A 19924-nucleotide genomic window follows, 5' to 3' on the forward strand; every position below is an offset into this window, starting at 1 on the left:
TCCTGGTACAGGGACAGAGCATCCCCCTCCCCTCCTGGTACAGGGACAGAGCATCCCCCTCCCCTCCTGGTACAGGGACAGCATCCCCCTCCCCCTCCTGGTACAGGGACAGAACACCCCCCCCACCTCCTCCCCCCACCCCAACCTACCCCCGGTACAGGGACAGAGCATCCCCCTCCCCCTCCTGGTACAGGGACAGAGCATCCCCCTCCCCCTCCTGGTACACAGATGCTCTTTCACAGGAGCCTGGTCAAAGATGTGTTTATTCCTTTAGGAGGGTTGTGTTTACCCAGGTTTCTCGAGAAGGCTATTCATTAATAAAGGCTCCTGGGGGATGGCCAGTCCTCCTGGTGCACCCTGAGCAGCCTGCTGGGGGGTGGGAGATCCGGCCAGCCGAGGGAGAGATGGTGCTGACATTTGGGGACAGATCCCCTGGGACCTCCCCCACCGGAGAAGCCGTTCTCCGGCCTTGTTCCCACTCCTTCCCGGCTCTCACAGAAGCTCCAGGAGGAGAGGCCGCCCATCAGAACATGGGGTTGCCCCTTGAAGGCCATGGGACAATGGCAGAGCTTAGTGGGAAAATACGGTGGGCTGTCAGAAAATCTACTTTTAAATATTTTTTAAAGTCATTTATGCTTTTTGCTTTTACATCTTATTCATTTACAGATAAATCTTTCCCCACAGTCCTCTCGTTTAGCAATGATTCTAAAAGAAAAAAAAAAAAAGGCAGCCCGGCAAAACCAGCCCCGTGATGCAGTTAAAAAGTCCTGAGTTCAAATCCAGCCTTCCAGGCAGGCGTACTGTGACCCTGGCCAAGTCCCCTGACCTCTCCCTGCTTCCTCATCTGCAGTATGGGATAATGGCATCTGTCTGTTATTGGCGGGATCTGCTGAGATAGTAGCGGCAAAGCCCCACAGAGCTGTGGGTGCTGCCTGCTGCCGCTATGGCCGTCTGCACAGGGTCCGCCAATGGCCTGGAACGGCGGGTCCCAAACTCTGCCCCTTTGAGCTGAGGTGCCGGGCCCAAACGGAGAGTTCTGGACGCAAAGGGGGACAGGGCCCAGCATCCGGGAGGCAAAGGGGGACAGGGCCCAGCTCCGGACCGGGGACAGGGCCCAGCTCCAGGACGCAAAAGGGGACAGGGCCCAGCTCCGGGCCGGGGACAGGGCCCAGCATCCGGGACGCAAAAGGGGACAGGGCCCAGCTCCGGGTCGGGGACAGGGCCCAGCATCCGGGATGCAAAAGGGGACAGAGCCCAGCGTCTGGGACGTAAAAGGGGACAGGGCCCAGCGTCCGGGACGTAAAGGGGGACAGGGCCCAGCTCCGGGCCGGGGACAGGGCCGAGCTCCGGGTCAGGGACAGGGCCGGGCCGAGCGCAGAAGCCAGGCTTGGGGCAAGGCTTGGGCGGCAGGAAGGCCCCGGCCTTCGGTGGCTGCGGGCGGCTTCCTGCGCGGGGTGGACCAGAACAGTTTCCTTGTTAAAAGATTGATATCACGTCTGATCTACAAGTGAGATCCCCCCAAAAGGGGGCGTCTGGCGGCGTCCCCGCCGCCACGCCGGGAGTCACTCCCTGGTCTCCCCCGAGGCTGAAGCCGGGCTCACTTCGGGGATCCCACGAGGCTGTGCCTGAGGCCGGCCCGGGAGGCTGCGGCCGCGCGTGGGATTCAGGAACTTGCTGCCCGCAGCTTCCCTTTTCTCTCCGGGAGGCTGGGCTTGGCCTTCGTCCCGGTCTGGCGCCAATTGAAGGGGGCCCCTCGGCCGCACGGCTGGGAAATGAGGGGCCGCGAGTAGGGGCCACCGCCCCCGGGGCCGGAGCTCCTCTCTCCGTCCTGACTCTGCACCGGCAGCCAGGTGAGTGCAGGGGATGGAGGGGAGGTCCTCCGGGGGGCGGGAATCACCCTGACAGCTGGTCGGGGAGCCCCGGCACAGGCTTCCCTTGGAAGGTTCCCACGGAGGGGCTCAGAGCCGTGACAGAATCACGGAGCGGAGGCTCAGGAGGGGAAGCTTCGCCGTCGTCTGCCCCTCATTATGTCTAACTGAGGAATTCACTTTGGCTTTGAAAGAGAAAGGGAGGAGAGGGAGACCCTCAGGTCCGGGAGTCCTCCCTGGGAAGGGAGAGTTGGTTTGATCCCGGTTGGGGTTGGGAAGAATGTGTGTGAGTGTGTCTGTGAGTGTGTCTCTGAATGTGACTGTGTGTATGTGTGAGTGTGTCTGTGTGTGTGTGTATGTGTGTGTGTCTGTGTGTGTATGTATGTATGAGTGTGTCTCTGTGTGTCTGTATGTGAGTGTGTCTGTGTTTGTGTATGAGTGTGTGTGTATGTGTGTATGTATGAGAGTGTCTGTGTGAATGTATGTGTCCGTGTATGAGTGTGTGTCTCTGTGTGTGTACGTGTGTGTATGTATGTGTGTCTGTATGTGTATGTATGAGTGTGTGTCTCTGTGTGAGTATGTATGTATGAGTGTGTATATGTGTATGTGTGTGTGAGTGTGTCTCTGTGTATGAGTGTGTGTGTCTGTCTGTGTATGTATGTGTGTCTGTATGTGTGTGTCTCTGTGTGAGTGTGTGTATGTGTGTGTATGTATGAGAGTGTGTCTGTGTGTGTATGTCTGTATGTGTGTCTCTGTGTGAGTGTGTGTATGTGTCTGTGTGTATGAGTGTGTCTCTGTGTGAGTATGTATGTATGAGTGTGTCTCTGAGTGTGTGTATGTGTGTGTCTGTATGTGAGTGTGTCTCTGAATGTGTGTGTATGTATGTGTGAGTGTCTGTATGTATGAGTGTGTCTGTGTGTGTCTGAGTGTGTGTCTCTGTGTGAGTGTGTATGTGTGTGTGTATGTATGTGTATGTATGAGTGTGTGTGTGTTTGTGTATGAGTGTGTGTGTATGTATGAGAGTGTGTCTGTGTGTATGTGTCTGTGTGTATGAGTGTGTCTCTGTGTGAGTGTGTGTATGTGTGTGTATGTATGAGTGTGTGTAGAGGCAAGTTTATATACCAGGACAGACTTGCTAAAATTGGGGTTCTCCAGAGGTTTGATGGACTGGAGGTAGAGGGTTCCCCCTAATCAAACTATTAACGATTACCACTTACTTGTGGGTTGGGAGTGTTGACAACTATTCTAATGAGCTCCTTTTTAAAAAAAAAAAAAAGGTTTTTCTACTAAAAACAAAAGTCTGCCTCCCCCCTCCCCCTTTATCCTCTCAATCCAAATTAAGGGAAGAAAGAAAAACACTTTTAACAAATATGCACTGTTAAAAAAAAATTCCTGAATTGACCACATCCAAAAATAAATTTCTCAGCTTGTGCTCTCTCTTCTCCTTCCTTCCCTTTCTCTGTCTGTCTGTCTGTCTTGTGTAACTGTCTCTGTCTCTCTTGTACAACTCTGTGTCTTGTCTGTCAGTCTGTCTCTCTCTCATCTCCATCTCTCCCTCTCTCTGGGTAGACAGCAAGTTTTATCATCAGTCCTCTGGAATTCTGGGTGACCGTTATCCTAATCAGAAATTCTGAAATCTTTCAATTTTTCTTTTTATATTGTCAAAACCATTCTCTTGCTTCTGCTCATTGAATCCTGCCTCAGTTCATTTAAGTCTCAGGTTTTGTCTAAAGGCCTGCCTCACTAATTTTTTAATAGCATAACAGCTTTGCATCATAATTATAAAGCACAGCTTGTTTAGCCAATCCCCAATTAATGAGCCTTTCCCTGGTTTCCATTTCTTTGCTACCTCAAGACTATCTGCTATAAACATTTTTTAAATCCATAGTTTGTCTTGCTCAGGATTAATCTCCCTTAATCTACCCTCTCTCTAATTTCTCCCTTTCCTTTGATCCATCCAGGTAAGAGCTTCGTGTGTTACCCACTTCTCCCTCCTTTCTTCTTCTTTATATAAAACTTGTACTTGCTCACCCTGCTTGGGGAAGATAATTTTCCTCATGCTTCTCCCTTCCCCCATCTCTCACCAAAATGTGTTCTTCTTTTCCTCCCTTTCCTTCTTTCAAGATCATAATAATGTCCTCATAACATAATAAAGAGACAGAGTAAAAACAATCCGTCCCCATTTCTTCCCTTATGACCATAAACTCACATTCACCTGTTTAAGGCTCTGGGCTCCTGTGTCTGCAGCTCTGGTCTTTTCTTCAACGATTCTTGGAGGTACCACCCCCACCTCCACCCCCATAGGATCATACAGTTTTTTCTGGATGGGTTCTTCTTGGTTGTATGCCGATATTCTTTGTCTTGGGGGAGGGTGCAGCCAAGCAGTGTCCTGGCCAGATCACACCATCGAGACGTCCCAAATTCAAATTTGGCCTCAGACACTTAGCAGCAGTGTGTCACCTTGGGCAAACCACTTAACCTACACCTGTTTTCTCAACTAAAATGATAGCACCTACCTCCCAGAGTTGTGGTGTGGACAAAATGGGATAAACACTTGGAAAACTCCAAAGTGTCATAAAAACATTTATTTTTATTGTTTATTATTCCAAGCTCTCTGCTTCTTTAAGGCAGTAGCTACTTAATCTTATGTGATCCTGGCTGTCCCTGGACCTTCAGCTCTTCCTGAATTACTTCTCATCACTATTGCTCCATTTGATTGAAAGCTCTAGACTTGAGCTCCGATGTTCCCGGGTGTTTCATTTTGGGGTTTATTTCAGCAGGAGAAAGAATTTCTTCTTCCATGTGGTTCTCTGATTCTTAAGATATCTGGGCAGTTTTCTTCTAAGATTTCTGGTGATGGCTTCGGGTACTCCAGTGCTTCTTATGAAATCTTTCTTCCGGACACAGTTGTCTTTGCCAAAATTTATATTTTATTTCCCAGTGTTTTGACTTTATTTCGATACTTCTTGTTACCTCATGGAATCCTTGACTTCTCTTAGGTCCATTCTAATTTTTCAGGGTGTCTGTTTCAGTTTCTTCCTATGTAATTTAAGGGTTGACTCAATGGATTGTAAGGTCTCAGCCCTAAGTTTGTGATGCTTTGGACAGACTTTTAGGCAGGCAGAATGGGAAAGAAGTCAGATTTGAGGCTGAAAATATATCGACTTAATTTTCTAAACCTCTGTTTCTTCATCTCTAAAATGGGGCCAAGCCTGTTTGTGGCACATGTATCAGATAACAGAATCTTAGGCTTGGAAAGGACATCACTAATATCTGGTATGAACTCCAGAGCTCCTTCCTCAGTGCTCCTCATAGCACCCTTCTAGCTTTCACTCATTGAAGGTCTTTTGGGAAGGGAAGACTCCTTGGGGGGAGGGATGGAAATATCTGGGTGACCCCTTTTAAAAACATGGGATCATCAGTGAGGGAAGTTTAGTGCCTGGCCCCAAATTGCCTTTCAAATAAGAGCAGAAAGCCAGGAATTCACTTCCCTGAGCCTCAGTTTGCTCATCTGTGAGATGGGTTTCTTTTCCTCAGTCAACACTTTGCTTTGCAGCTGTGACTACCTCATGGCCCCAAGTCATTGATGACTAATTTATGAATTTCTGCTTAGAGAAATGAGTCTAAGTGACCCTGGATCAAGCTGGTAATATGGTTGTCTGCTACAGCTCCCTGGGAAGATCTTTTCCTGAGCAGTAGAAAATTGTATTGGGTGTGATTATTTTCATCCTGTTGGCTTTCTCTGGCTTTATCATTTTCTTTGAAATGTACTCACATAGAACTTGGAAATTTGCCAAGTGCACCAGTTCTTTTCCTTTTATTTTCTGCTCCAAAAGGACTTCCCCTTGTTCCATTAGAATATATTTGTTAAAAGGAAAATGATAAATGTTGAAATGAATGTTGGAAAACTGGACCACTAATACTGTTGGCGAAGTTGTGAACTGATCCAGCCATTTTGGAGACCAATCTGGAACCATGCCCAAAGGCTATCAGACTATGTGTACTCTTTGATCCAGCAATGTTACTGCTAGATCTATTTCAGAGATAAAACAAAAAAGAGGGGTAAAGACTTAGTTGTACAAAGATATTTATAGCAGCTTTTTTTGGTGGTAGCTCAGAATTGGACATTGAGGGGATGCCCATCATTCAGGAAACCACTAAATAAGTTGTGGTATCTGATTGTAATGGGAAGTTCTTGTGCTATAAAAATTGACAAACACGATGATTTCAGAAAAACCTGGAAAGACATAAACAGATGCAAAGTGAAATAAGCAGAACCAGGAGCATGTTGTACTTAGCAGAATTGTTCCATGAAGAACTATGGATGATTTAGCTATTCTCAGCAATACAGTCATCCAAAACAATCCCAAAGGAACCATAATGAAAAATGCTATTCACCTCCAGAGAAAGAACTGATATCTAAATACAGACTAAAGCATGCTACTTTTCACTTTTTTCTTTCATTCTTTGTTGTTGTTAACTGAGTTTTCTGGCAAAAAATCACTTATAAGGAGATGTTTTACATAATTGCACATGTGTAATCTATATCCAATTGCTTACCAGAGAGGTAAGTGCAGGGAGAGGGAGGGTGGGAAAGTGTTTGAAACTCAAAATTTAAAAAAAAATTATCTCAACAACATTTTTTTAAAAAGTTAATGTTTCTTAAAAATAAATGTTTGTGCATTTTTAAAAAAGAAAGAATATGTTTGCTGCACAGAGAAATTGTTTCATTCTTTGTTTTTGTATCCAGTACATCAGGTACATAATAGGTACTTAATACATCATCCTTTTTTTTAAATTGTCAATCAATTAACATTTATTAAACACCTATTATATACCAGGCTTTATGCTGAACACTTGTGATGCAAACATAGGCAAAATGGTCATTTTCCTCAGAATTCACAGTCTAATGGGGGAGACAAGAAACAAACAAATATATACAACAAACAAAGATATACAAACAAGCTGTATTCAGAATAAATTAAGAATAATCAAGATAAGAAAGGCACTGAAATTAAGAGGGCTTAACAAAGGCTTCTTGTAGAAATCGCTACGGATACATTAATACATAATTCTGTGTTGCTCTCCCTTTTTTGTTCCCCAAAATGACAGTGAGATCTGTCAGTGTCGTTTTCAGGATATTCATTACCAGTATGAGGTAACTACTACTTCCACTGTCATTGACCATCTGGTAATTCCAATAGTAATAGACTGCATTTGTAGAGTATTTTAAGGTTTCAAGTCTCTTTACGTATGTTCTGTTAATGCTCATGACAGTCCTGGAATTGTGAGGATGTCTTATCCAGAAGTTGATTATTTGTACCAGTCACATGGCTAGGAAGTATCTGAAGATGATTTGACTTGGGTGTTTCTCTTCAGGGCTAAGTGCTAGGGATACAAATAAGGATAATTTGATAGCCTCTTGACAGATCTTTTTTTTTTGCCTTTAGTATCTTTCTTTTGTGTTTTTGTTCTCCATCTTCCGCTCAGACTGCTAATCTTCCTGGATTTCAAGTCCCATCTCAGGTCCCACCTTCTACAGGAAGCTTTCCTTAACTCCTCTTCATTTCAAAGCTTTCTGTGTTTTCAGTTATTTTTATTTTACCAGTGTATAGAGTGCTTTGTATGTGTTTGTATATTGCATCTCCCATTAGATTGTAAGCCTTTAAGTGCAGGAACTATCTTTTTCCCTCTTTTTATGTCCCCAGAGTTCAGCACAGTGCCTGGCACCTAGGTGTATTGAATTGATTTGAATTATTTCTGCTGCCAAAATTTCTCAAACCACATCAAATAAAGCAGGAAGAACAAGTATCCTTGCTTTACTCCTGTATTTATTGGAAAAGGTTCTAGTGAATCTCCATTGCATACTTATTTTTTTAAAAAGATTCTTCTTTGCCAGTATTCTGTAGTGTTTAGCATTGAAGTGCTGTACTTTTAAAAATGTTTTTATTTATCTAAAATTTAAGTAGAAAAAAAATTTCATGTGTACAACATAAGGCTGTATTATGCTTGTTTGTCCATTTTTTTCTATTCTGTCTTATTTTTGCTGGGCAGAATGTATTCTGGCCTTATTTCATTTTTTGTTTGAAGTCCTTATGTTGTGGTTTCAGGTTCACACATCTTCAGAGTCCTCTGTCTTATCAAGTATTGGATCTCTTTTTTTTTAATTTTAAAAAAATGTATCTTATTTTTAAATGTAGTGTTGCCTATTTAATCCATTCTCAAAGAAGTACCAGCCCTCCTCATCGTGCCTTTTCTCTGCACTTCATTTGTATAATAATTACTATTTTTACCTTTACTCTGCCCCAATCCTTCTTTTGAGCTGCCCCATTGTTGATGTCAATCTTAAATACATGATACTCATTTCCCATGTTAAAAAAAACATAAAACAATTTGTCCATGTTAAGTTCCTTGAAACTGATCTTTGATACTGGCTCTTATATGTTAAATTTTCTATTAAGTTTGGGTTGGGTTTATAGAAAGTCCTGAAAATCTGCAAGTTCACTCAAAGTCCATTTTGGATATGATATTTTTGGCCATAGGCCTAATTCTTTTGATTGTCAGTAAATGTGATTCCAGGTCTTGCCATCTTTTATTGTGGCTGCTAAGTCCTGTGCAATTCTAATTGTGGCTCCAGCATATTTGAATTTTTTCTTGTTTCTTGCAAAATTTTCTCTTTAATTTGGGGGTCTTGAAATTTGGCAATAATGTTATTATGCGTTTTCTACGAAGGGTCTCTTTGAGGTGGTGATAGGTGGATTTTGTCTATTTCTACTTTCCCTCATGTTCTATCACTCCAGGACAATTTTCTTGGATTATTTCTTGAATTATTGTGTCAAGGTCCTTTTTAATCACAACTTTCATGCTGTCCACTTATTCTTTTCTTTTCGAACTGTTCTCCAAATCTGTTGTTTTTCTTATCAGATGTTTCACATTCTGTTTTATTTGTTCATTCTTTATAATCTGTTATTTCTCGGTCTCTCATATCTTTGCGGGCTTTCCCTTGCCCAATTCTAATTTTCAGAATGTTATTTTCATCTTTGAGACCCAGTAACTTCTTTTCTAGTTGGTTAATTTTTTTCACAATCATCTTGTATTTCTTAGATGGGCCTTACCTTTATTTATTTATTTTTAGTTTCTCTTCAGTGTCTCTCACTTCATTTTTAAATTCTTTTTTTGAGTTCTGTGAATTCTCTCTGGGTGAGGAGCCCCTTCACTGCGCTCTTTGGGATGGAAGCTTTTTTTTTTTTTTTTTACTTTAGTGTCCTCTGAAGATGAACCCCGGGCTTCCCTGTTCCCATAGTAAGTGAGGTTCTCTCAGCCAGTTCCTTTTAATAAGACCTATTAGTGTAAGCACCTGCAATGCTGGGGCGGGGACGGTGCCTCTGGCTTCCCTTGGGCTCTCTCCTCTGACCAGGAACCCAAACCAAGAGCTCGGGCTCCTGCAAGTGCCCTCAGCCAGTAGCACCCACAGTCCGCCGGGAGTCCCTGTGCTTCGGCCTGAGCTGCCTGGCCCCACAGGGCCTGGGGGACGTCTGCGCTTAAGACAGTTAAATTATTCCCGGCCGGGTCTGTCTTCAGATCTTATCCCGTTGTTTGCATCGGGAGGGGTCTGTTCTGCCCCGAGTCCCCCTGGATTTTAATCGTAACTGGTCAGTTATGTTCTCTCCCCAGCTACAAATTTGTTCTATTTGGGGGAAATCTACTCCGCCATCTTCCCAGAATCCTCCTTGGATCCCTCCAGTGTTTTTCTGCTCCTCCCCCTTCCCCTAAGGTAAAAGCTTCTTGAGGTGGCGGAGCGTTCATTCTCTCGTCCTAGTATTCGGAGATTTAGTAGCGTGCCTGGTACATAGTAGGTGCTTAATAAATGCCCGCGGAGTGAGCAGGTTTGCGGTCCGTGCCGTGTGTCTGGGGCCGGCCGCCCTTTCCAGGATCATTACTGCCCTTCCCTACCCACGTGTAACGCCTGGCCGGTTGGTGGGCCCGGGCTGAGCGCCCTCCTCCCGCGCTGGAAATTGTATTTGTGGTTGAAATGCGTGTGGCCGCCACAGACCCGTGTGGCGCCTGCGGGAGGCGGCTTTGCCCCATCATGTGTTCGGAGGCTCCACCGCAGCCTGTGGACTGTTGTGGAAGGACCACTTAGGGGAAGGGGGGAGGGGAGGAGGGCGGAAAGGAAGCCCGCGGGTCCTTTCTGGTCAGGCAGGCAGGGCGGCTGCGCAGATGCTCTGGGGAGGCGACTCGGAGATAGTGAGGTAGGTGGCCGCTGTCAATCATTCTCAGCTCTGCCTGCGGCAGGCCGTAAGGGTCCGTGGAGCGGGCTCCGAGCAGTGAGCTCCTCCGCGTTCTGAGCGGGTCTGCAGGTGTTAAATCCGGCCTCCGTGCAGGCACCGGACTGGATGTGGGGCTAGTTACCTCCGGACTAGCGGGATGGGGGGAAGGGAGGGGCCGCAGGGGTACTGCATCAGTGGGGGGTCCTCACCAGCGGAAGGGATGGGGCTTAGGGCTTTCTTCTTGTAAGAGGTTTAATGTTTCCAAATACGGCAAAGCCTCGTGTTTAACCAATCTCATACAGATTAAACATGCAATTTTTCTGAACCTATTTCCACATTTGTCATGCTGCACAAGAAAAGTCGGGTCAAAAGGAAAAACATTGGTTTTGTTTGTACAAAAACTTTTCAATTTAATATAATCAGAAGTATCCATTTTGCATTTCCCCGTGTTCTCTAATAACTCCCTTTTCCATAGACCTGGGAGATAGACTATCCCTAGTTCTTCTAATTAGCTTATAGGCTCTTTCTTCGTGTCTGGACCACGGACTGTTCGGACCTTATTTTGGTACGCCCCGTTAGGTGTGGGTCAGGGTCTAGCTGCGGTCTCCAGTTTTCCGGCAATTTTTGTCAAATAGTGAGTTCTCATCCCAACGTTGGAGTCTTTGGGTTTGTCCAACACTGCTTTACTTTTGTTCGTGGCTGTTGTGTCACAGAAGTTAACCTATTCCACTGACCGAGCGCTCTTCCTCAGCCAGTACCGAATGGGTTTGGGGACTGGTGCTTTATTTATACTACAGTTATTGGGGTCTGGCACAGCTAGGCCACCTTCCTGTGCGTGCTTTTTCATTAATTCCCTTGAAACTTTTGACCTTTTATTCCTCCAGATGAATTTTGTTACTTTTCTAGCTCTATAAAGTAATTTTGTGGTAGTTTGACTAGTATGACACTGAATAAGTGCATTAATTTAGGTAGAATTATCATTTTTAATATTAGCTCGGTCTACCTATGAGCACTTGATATTCTTCCAGTTGTTTAACTTTATTTGTGTGAAAAATGTTTTTGTAATTGTGGTGCTAATTTCCTGGCTTTGTTTTGGTAGGTAGACTCCCAAATATTTTATATTCTCTACAGTTATTTTAAGTGGATTTCTGTCTATCTCTTGCTGCTGATAACATATAGAAATGCCAATGATTTATGTGGGTTTATTTTATATCTTCCAACTTGGCTAAATTAATTATTTCTAGTAGTTTTTGAGTTGATTCTCTAGGACTTTTTAGTATACCATCATATCTGCAAAGAGTGATAGTTTTGTTTCCTCATTAGCTGCTCTAATTCAATTTCTTTTTGTTTTACTGCTAAAGCTAACATTTCTAGTACAATTGAATAGTAACGGTGATGATGGACTATTCTTGTTTCACCCCTGATCTTATTGGCAATGTTCCTAGTTTATTCTCGTTACATATAATGCTTGCTGATGGTTTTAGATAGATGCTACTTATTTTAAGGAACATTCTAGTAATTCTATGCTCTCTAGTGGTATTTTAATAGGAATGGATAGTGTATTTTATCAAATGCTTTTTCTGCATCTATTGATATAATCATACAATTTCTGTTAGTGTCACTTTTGATATGGTCAATTATGCTGCTAGTTTTTCCTTATATTGAACCAGTTCTGCATTCCTGGTATAAATCCTATTTGGTCATAGTGTATTATGGTGGTGATGAATTGTTGTAATCGTTTTGCTAATGCTTTATTTAAATTTTTGGCATCAAAATTCATTGAGGAAATTGGGTTATAAATTTTCTTTCTCTGGTTGCTCCTGGTTTAGGTAACAGCACCATCTCTGTGTCATAAAAGGAATTTGGTAGGACTTTCCCTATTTTTCCAATAGTTTATATAATAGTGATTCCAATATTTTAAATTTTGGTAGAATTCAGTTGTAATCCATGTAGCCCTGGAGATTTTTTCTTAGGGAATTCATTGATGGCTTGTTTCAATTAGTTTTTCTAAAATGAGACTATTTAAGTAACATATTTCCTCGTGTGTTAGTATGGGCAATTTATACTTTTGTGAGTATTCATCCATTTAATTTAGATGTTATTGGCATAAGATTGAGTAAAATAGCTCCTAATTATTGCTCTAATTTCCTTTTCATTGCTGAAAAGTTCCTCCTTCTCATTTTTGATACTAGCGATTTGATTTTCTTATTTCCCTTTTCTAATCAAATTAACTAAAGGTTTATATATTTTGTTGTTTTTTCATAAAACCAACTAAAAGTTTTCTTACTTTTAATTTTATTAATGTCCCCTTTTATTTTCAGAATTTCAAATTTGATATATAATTGAGGGCTTTTCATTTATTTCTCTAGATTTTTTTTTTTAGCATTGATCTTCTCTTTTTCTATTTTATTCAAGTAAGCATCTAGAGACATAAAATTTCCCCAAGAACTGTTTTGACTGCATTCCATAAATTTTGGTATGTTGTCATTCTCTTGAATGAAATTATCAATTATATCTGTAATTAGTTTCATCCACTCATTATTGTTATATTATTTAGTTTCCAGTTAATTTCTTTTTCTTCAGTTAGCTTTTTTTAAAACCTTTTTTGTAGTTGACAATTTACTTTTAAAGGAGTTGTTTTGTTCAGTGAATTTTCCCTCCATTTTGCCAATTCTATTTTTTAAAAAGTTGCTCTCTTTTTCCATTTCACCAATTCTATTTTTCAAGTTGTTTTCTGTTTCCATTTCATCAAATTTATTTTTTAAGAAGTTTTCTTCTGAGTGGCTGCCCATCAGTTGGGGAATGGCTGAATAAATAATGGTATATGGATGTTATGGAATATTATTGTTCTATAGGAAACTAACAGCAAGATAATCTCAGAGAGGCCTGGAGGGACTGACATGAACTGATGCTAAGTGAAATGAGTAAAACCAAGAGCACAGCCACAAGTTTATGCAGTGATCGATTCTGATGGGCGTGGCTCTTTTCAACAATGAGATGTTTCAGGCCAATTCTAATAGACTTGTGATGGAGAGAACTACCTGCATCTGAAGGGAAAACTGGAGATTAAATGTGTATCATAACATAATACTGTCACCTATTTTGTTGTTGTTCGCTTGCTTTTTTTTCTTTTTGATCTGATTTTACTTGTGCAGGATGATAAATATGGGAAAATGTATAGAAGAATTGCAGTTTAAAAAGATTGTTTTCTTCAGTATGTTTTTTCTATTCTGCCATATTTATTTTTTAAACAGTTGTTTTCTTCAGTTGATTTCTGTATTTTCTTTTCTAAGCTGTTGGCTCTTTAATCCCAAACTTTTCGTGCTTCTCCTGTATAGCATTCAGTTATTTTTTCTCCATTTTTTCTCCATTTTTCTTCTTTCTCTCTTTTAAGAGCCTTTTTGAACTCTTCTAAGAGAGCCTTTTGATCTGGGGACCACTTCTTATCCCCGCCTTTGAGGCTTCTCCTGGAAGCATTTTGCCTAGGATGACCTCTCCTGCATTCGTGTTCCCATCATCCCCATCTCCATAGTGGCTCCCTATAGCCAGAGCTCTTTTTGCTCATTTTTAAAAGTTGAGCTCTGCTCCTTAGACATGGGGGAGATGGTCCTGAGCTCTTTTTCAGGGGGCTGGGGGCCTCTCACTGACTGTTCTGGGCTGGGACTGATGGGCCTGGGTGGTCCTGGCCACTTCCCTGTGGTTTAGCTGGGGTTCCCTGGGAGGTCTCATAGCTGGCCTGAACAAGAACATGACCCAGCCCTGCTGTGTTTTGGCAAAGAGCCCCCTGCTACATTTCCTGCCCCGGCCTCTCCACCCTACGCTGCCCAGTGAGACCGACCTTTCCTGAAGTCCTCCCAAAGTAGCTTAAGCTGGAAAATTATTATGCTCTGCGATCCAAAATCCATCTGGAGGCTTGATCTAGTGATGATGATTCTGAGGGAAGCTGGGAAAGCTCAGGCAGTGTCCTGGCCAGTCTCTGCTGCCTTAGCTCTCCCTCCGGGAGCTTCCAGGACAGGTGAGGAGAGGGAGCCAAAAAACCGTTTTCGCCCTTGGGAATGCTGTAATGTAAGGGTCAGAGTGGGGAACAAATAGGGCAGAAATTAGGGCATACAAGTCAAATGGAGCACATGTGTGCTCAGCCTGGACTGGATGAACCCCAGTGGTAGATGAGGCCCAAAGAATTCACCAGGTGACCCCAGCTGCTGTGACTCCCCCCAGCACTTGGAGGAGTCCTCGAGGGACAATCCTCGATTCAGCGGGACTTCCATGAGCTTGTAGCCTCCATCCTATGGGGAGACATCCGAGGAGAGCTAAGGTCGCTGTCCTTCAGGGGCCACTGGAAAGTACCTCGGGGGCTGTGCACACCAGCCCATGCCTTTTCAAGAGAACAAAGCCATGGAGATCTCCCCAATGGACTGTGCATTGTCCAAGCACTGACCTGGCCAACTTCAAGGACCCTGACCTCCAGGAATTTACAAAGGAGGTAATGGAGGAAGGGCTGGCTTTGAAACCTGAGCCCTTCACTTCCACGGCTCCTGGCTCCTCATCTGTAAATAAGGGGGTGAATGAGATGACTCCCCTAGATCGGGCCAGAGGGTCGGGGTGAGGTCAGGAGCCAGCAGGTTTTCTGAAGAAGGGGATTTGACAGCTGGGACTAAAGGGTGTCTGGGGCTTACTGCCAGTGGAAGGTGTCCAGGAAGGTGGAAAGTGGAAGCTTCTGTGGCAAGTAGGCCCTCTGGAATGGAGAAAAGAATAAGCAGGTAAAGTGAGGGGGGGGCGGGAAGGGAAAGATAAAGTGGAAAGGGAAACTGAGGCCAGAAGACAAAGTGTCTCAACTGCCATGTCAGGGAGTTTGGATTTGTGATTTTCCCAAAGAAAGCCTTCATTACAGCTGCTGGGACTGACTTACTGGCCAGTTAATCAAAAAGCATGTATTAAGCGCCTAGTAAGTACACTCAACAGACCAAAGTCCTCACCCATGCTGAGTGACCCTGAGCCCATCCCTAGAGCTCTGAGTCTCCCCTGCAGAAAAAGGGAGAGGAAGTCCCCACAATTGTGGTGAGCTTCCAGGAAACATCATCGGGTGCTCCATCAAGCTTAGAAGTCTGGGATTGACTTCCTGGACAGGCCTGGGGCAGCTAACCTGTGTCCTGAAGGAAAAGTCAAGCACATTTATGGAGGGGGTGTTCAGGGTGGGTTTTTTAGCCCCCACCCAGCCAAGGTCTGACGGCTTATCTCCCACTCCAAAAGGCTCTTCCACTTGGTCTGAATCTCTTTGTTAAATACTTCCTCTGAAGGAGAGAGGAAGGGGAAGGGGAGGGGGGTGGAGGTGTTAACAGAAATTTTGATTCAGCCTCCCTTAAAAGGTTTCTGTTCATCACACCAAAACAGCTGTGTTTGGGGCTAGAAAAAGGAACTTAACTTTTAAATTCAGATGCTGTGAGATTAGGAATTGAGCCACCAAGGAGCGTATTCAAAATGTTTGAAAATTATTGAGATGTCTAATTGAGCAGTTAGGTGGATAGAGTGCCAGACCTAGAGGCAGGAATTCTGCTCTTCCTGATTCACATCCAGTCTTAGACTAGCTGTGTGATCCTTCATTTAGTCACCCCTGTTTCCCTCAGTTTCCTCAGCTGTAAAATAAGCTGGAATGGCAAACTACTCCATCTTTGCCAAAAAAACCCCAAATGGGGTCATGAAAATTTGGACACAATCTGGAATTATGCCCAAAAAATTATCAAATTGTGCATACCCTTTGATCCAGCAGTGTTTCTATTGGGCTTATATCCCAAAGAAATACTAAAGAAGGGAAAGGGACCTGTATGTGCCAAAATGTTTGTAGCAGCCCTGTTTGTAGTGGCTAGAAACTGGAAAATGAATGGATACCCATCAATTGGAGAATGGCTGGGTAAATTATGGTATATGAATGTTATGGAATATTATTGTTCTGTAAGAAATGACCAGCAGGATGAATACAGAGAGGACTGGAGACACTGACATGAACTGATGCTAAGTGAAATGAGCAGAACCAGGAGATCATTATACACTTCGACAACGATATTGTATGAGGACATATTTTGATGGAAGGGGATTTCTTTGACAAAGAGATCTGAGTTTCAATTGATAAATGACGGACAAAAGCAGCTACACCCAAAGAAAGAACACTGGGAAACGAATGTGAACTATCTGCATTTTTGTTTTTCTTCCCGGGTTATTTATACCTTCTGAATCCAATTCTCCCTACGCAACAAGAGAACTGTTCGGTTCTGCAAACATATATTGTATCTAGGATATACTGCAACATATCCAACATATAAAGGACTGCTTGCCATCTAGGGGAGGGGGTGGAGGGAGGGAGGGAAAAAAAAATTGGAACAGAAACGAGTGTCAATATAAAGTAATTATTAAATAAAAATTAAAAAAAAAAGAAAATTTGGACACAATTAAACAACAAATTTTAATTGACTATATTTTTCTAATGATAGAATTGCAATGATTTTTGGCATTTCGGATACAGTGATTTCCCAAAATTCACCAGAAATTAAATTGTTTGCAGTTTGTTCTTTTTCTAATCTTTATTTTAAAAATTATTTTTGTCATTCATTCTCAAAGAAGATCAATGACATCAGTCAGGCAGGGCTAAGAAATAATAAAGTACCCAGGATGCGATATTTAAAACATGAAACAAAACTTAGGCCAGTCAGATGACATCAGTGCAGTTGGTGCATTTCCAATTCATTTGATCACTTTTGTCATTCCCTGCCGATCGCATTCGACTAATCTATTATAATTTTGATCCAGATGTGCCTTTAAAAAACCCTCTAATTTTGCAAATTCTGACCATATTGCCATAATGCCAAATACTTAGTAGGTGTCTTTTGCATAAAGGCCTGATTTCCTTAAATAATTCCATACTGCAGATAGCTTTATGTCTTTTCTTGGCTTGGTTTGTGACTGGCGACTAGACCTGCCGCCAGGAGGGATCTAAGAGGCCTGTCCCTGTCCCCCATCTTGAGCTGAGCCTTTCCCCCTTCTCTTGGCTGCCTCTTGGATCACGTGGAACCTGTCTTTACAACCTTACCAAAGACAACCATTTGGGCAGAGGAGAGTTCTGTTCAGGTGAGGGATCTCCAATATTTGGATGGGAATCCAATGTAATGTAATGCCCCGACAATTTAGTCATGGAGAATGAGTCATTGAGGACTGACAACATCTTCAAAGGAGGAAAGGGGGGCTGGGACCACAAGGGCCGTCTCCAGCCAGCAGAGCTCCTACCACCTGACCAGCCCCCAGGCTGCCACCTCCCCTAGTCCCATGCTTATGGTGGTACTGCCGCTGGTGCTGGTAGGGAAGACGCCCCCGGGACACTGAGCACACCGGGAGGGCATGGACCAGCTGCCCTCCCCTTCCCAGAGCACATCCAGCCCTGGCCCTTCCCTCTGCCCACCCTTCTCCAGTCCCCTTTCCCCTGGAACCCTTCTCATCATCCCCATGCCTGCTGACTAGCTTCCTCTCCGAGAGTCTCAGTTCCTCAAAGTCCTCAGCCCTAAGAAAGACTTTCTTCCAGAGAGGATGATCGTGGAGGGGGGAGCCGGGGTCAGCTCTTGGCCCTGACATTTCATCCGTGACCAGAGGGCACCGGTGGCTCCGCCTTCCAAGCCCTTATTTCCCCCTTGGACGATTCTTATTCCCTCACTTTCAGGGGGAGGGTGAGACTCGCAGGAGACCATGTATATGAATGCTCTTTTCAAGGATGGACTGTCCTGTCACTCCCCTGAATACAGGGACAGTATCTTCCCCGTCAGAAAAACACCAAAAGAGATCCTTGACCCCCGATGCGTGGAGGGGGTGGGCCATGCAGGGAGGAGCTGCCCGACTCCAGGGTTGTCCGACCCCTCCTTTTACAAGTGAAGAGTGAGACCCGGGGAGGAGAAGGGCCTTGGTCGCCAGGCACTAAGTGGCAGAAGCAGGTGAATGGAAGCACGAGGGCACCCGTGATAGAACTAGAGAAGTTCAAAGGCCTTTGGGGAAAAGAGCGAGCTCGGTTCGGCAGCCGCTGAGTCTGGAATGCGGGCGGCCGTAATTCCAGGTGTCCAGCGACTCTTGGTGGGGGGAGGAGAAGAGCCGAGCTGGACATCGGGGCTTGGTCCCTCGGTCTCTCCCAGCTCCGGGCCCCGGGCTCTGGGGCCCTTAACAGCCTGGGTGCTTTCTCTCCTCCAGGAGGTCCGGAGCATGGCGGCCCCGAACAGCTCCCAGCCCAGCCTGTGCGACCCCTTCTGGGCGCGGCCCTTGGCCGGCCTGTACGGCGCCGTGTTCGTCGGGGGAGCGGCCGGCGGCCTCTGCATCCTGTTTGAGCTGGCCAAGATGAACTCGCTGTCGGTGACCACGGCGGCCGTCATCAACCTGGTGCTGGTGCACGGGCTCTTCCTGCTGACGGTGCCCTTCCGCCTGGTCTACCTGGTCCGGCACGAGTGGTACTTCGGGCTGCCCTTCTGCAAGGTGGCCAGCGCCATGCTGCACCTGCACATGTACCTCACCTTCGTGCTCTACGCCGGCATCCTGCTCGCCAGGTACCTGGTCTTCTTCAGGTTCCGAGACAAGGTGGAGTTCTACCGCAAGCTGCACGCCGTGGCCGCCAGCGCGGCGCTCTGGGCGCTGGTGCTGCTCGCAGTGGTCCCGCCGCTGCTGACCCAGTACGGCAACCTGGGCGACTACGACCGCTCCAGGTGCTTCGAGTTCCAGGGGGAGCTGCGGGCCGTCTGGGTCAGGGCCATCAACTACGCGGCCGCCGTGGCCGTCATCGCCGTGGCCCTCGGGCTCCTGGCGGTCCAGGGCGTGGCCTTGGCGGCCACGGGCCGGAAGCTGCCGCGCGCGCGCCTGGCGCACCAGGAGTTCTGGGCGCAGCTGAAGAACCTGGTCTTCGTGGGCGTCATCTTCGTGTGCTTCCTGCCCTACCAGTGCTTCCGGCTCTACTACCTCGGGGTGCCGGCGGCCTCGGACCCGTGCGGCCCCGCCGCGCTCTACAACGAGATCTTCCTGGGCGTCACCGCCCTCAGCTGCCTGGACCTGCTGCTCTTCTTCCTCTGGGGCAGCCGCTGGTTCAAGAACAAGGTCCTGGAGCTCCTGAGCTGCCGCTCCTGCTGAGAGAGTCGGCGGGGGGAGGGGAGGGAGGGGAAGCTCTGCCCGTGGGGCTGGTGGGGGGCTGCCAGGGGCCTGAGGGAGGGTGGGGGAGGGCGTGCTCACTAGGGTGAGAGCTCGGGTCAGAAGACCTGCTGGGACTCGCCCTCTGCCCTCCGGGAAAATATCACTCGTGGTCCCTGCTCTGGAGGGTTATCGAGAAGATCCCGGGAGATGATGGCCAAGCTCTTGGCCAAGCAGAGAGTGCGCAGCTGGCCGCCTTTGTGTGTGTGATTGTGGATGGGGGGGGGGGGGAGGGTGTGGAAGGGCTTTGCCTGGCGCATAGTAGGTGCTATGTAAATTCTAGCTGTTTTGTTGCTGTGAAAGTTTGTTTTACGAACGAGGAAAATCAGGTCAAAGGTTTTTCTTTTTTTTTAATGACAATAAATGGAATTTGGAGAGTCTTTTGTCTCATTCTGGGCCTTGGCCCCCTGGGGGCAGTGACGGCAGCCCCCGCAGAGATGGCGCCGCCACCCGGACTTCGAGAACATTGACATGGCTTTCCTTATTGGTGCGCTATTTCCCAGGGACGCTTTCCTTTGGCTCCGGCGGCAGGGTGACGGCCAACCCAGGGTCTCCATCTTTGGGACGAGATTCAGGAGCGCCTGA

General features: G+C 45.7%; 1 protein-coding gene across 1 annotated transcript; it reads left to right on the plus strand.

The window, feature by feature from the left end:
• Positions 1-1479: 1479 nt before the first annotated feature.
• On the plus strand, positions 1480-19304 carry LOC127549950 (probable G-protein coupled receptor 141). The gene is made up of 2 exons (XM_051978460.1): positions 1480-1850; positions 18359-19304. The coding sequence occupies exon 2, from the start codon at positions 18371-18373 to the stop codon at positions 19280-19282; it is 912 nt and encodes a 303-aa protein (XP_051834420.1). The 5' UTR covers positions 1480-1850; positions 18359-18370; the 3' UTR covers positions 19283-19304.
• Positions 19305-19924: the final 620 nt, after the last annotated feature.

This window comes from Antechinus flavipes, chromosome 1 (assembly GCF_016432865.1).
Source record: "Antechinus flavipes isolate AdamAnt ecotype Samford, QLD, Australia chromosome 1, AdamAnt_v2, whole genome shotgun sequence".
Taxonomy (NCBI): domain Eukaryota; kingdom Metazoa; phylum Chordata; class Mammalia; order Dasyuromorphia; family Dasyuridae; genus Antechinus; species Antechinus flavipes.

Bases quoted from the DNA above. Each gene is read 5' to 3' on its own strand.
- LOC127549950 (XM_051978460.1), top strand. From the start codon at position 18,371: ATGGCGGCCCCGAACAGCTCCCAGCCCAGCCTGTGCGACCCCTTCTGG.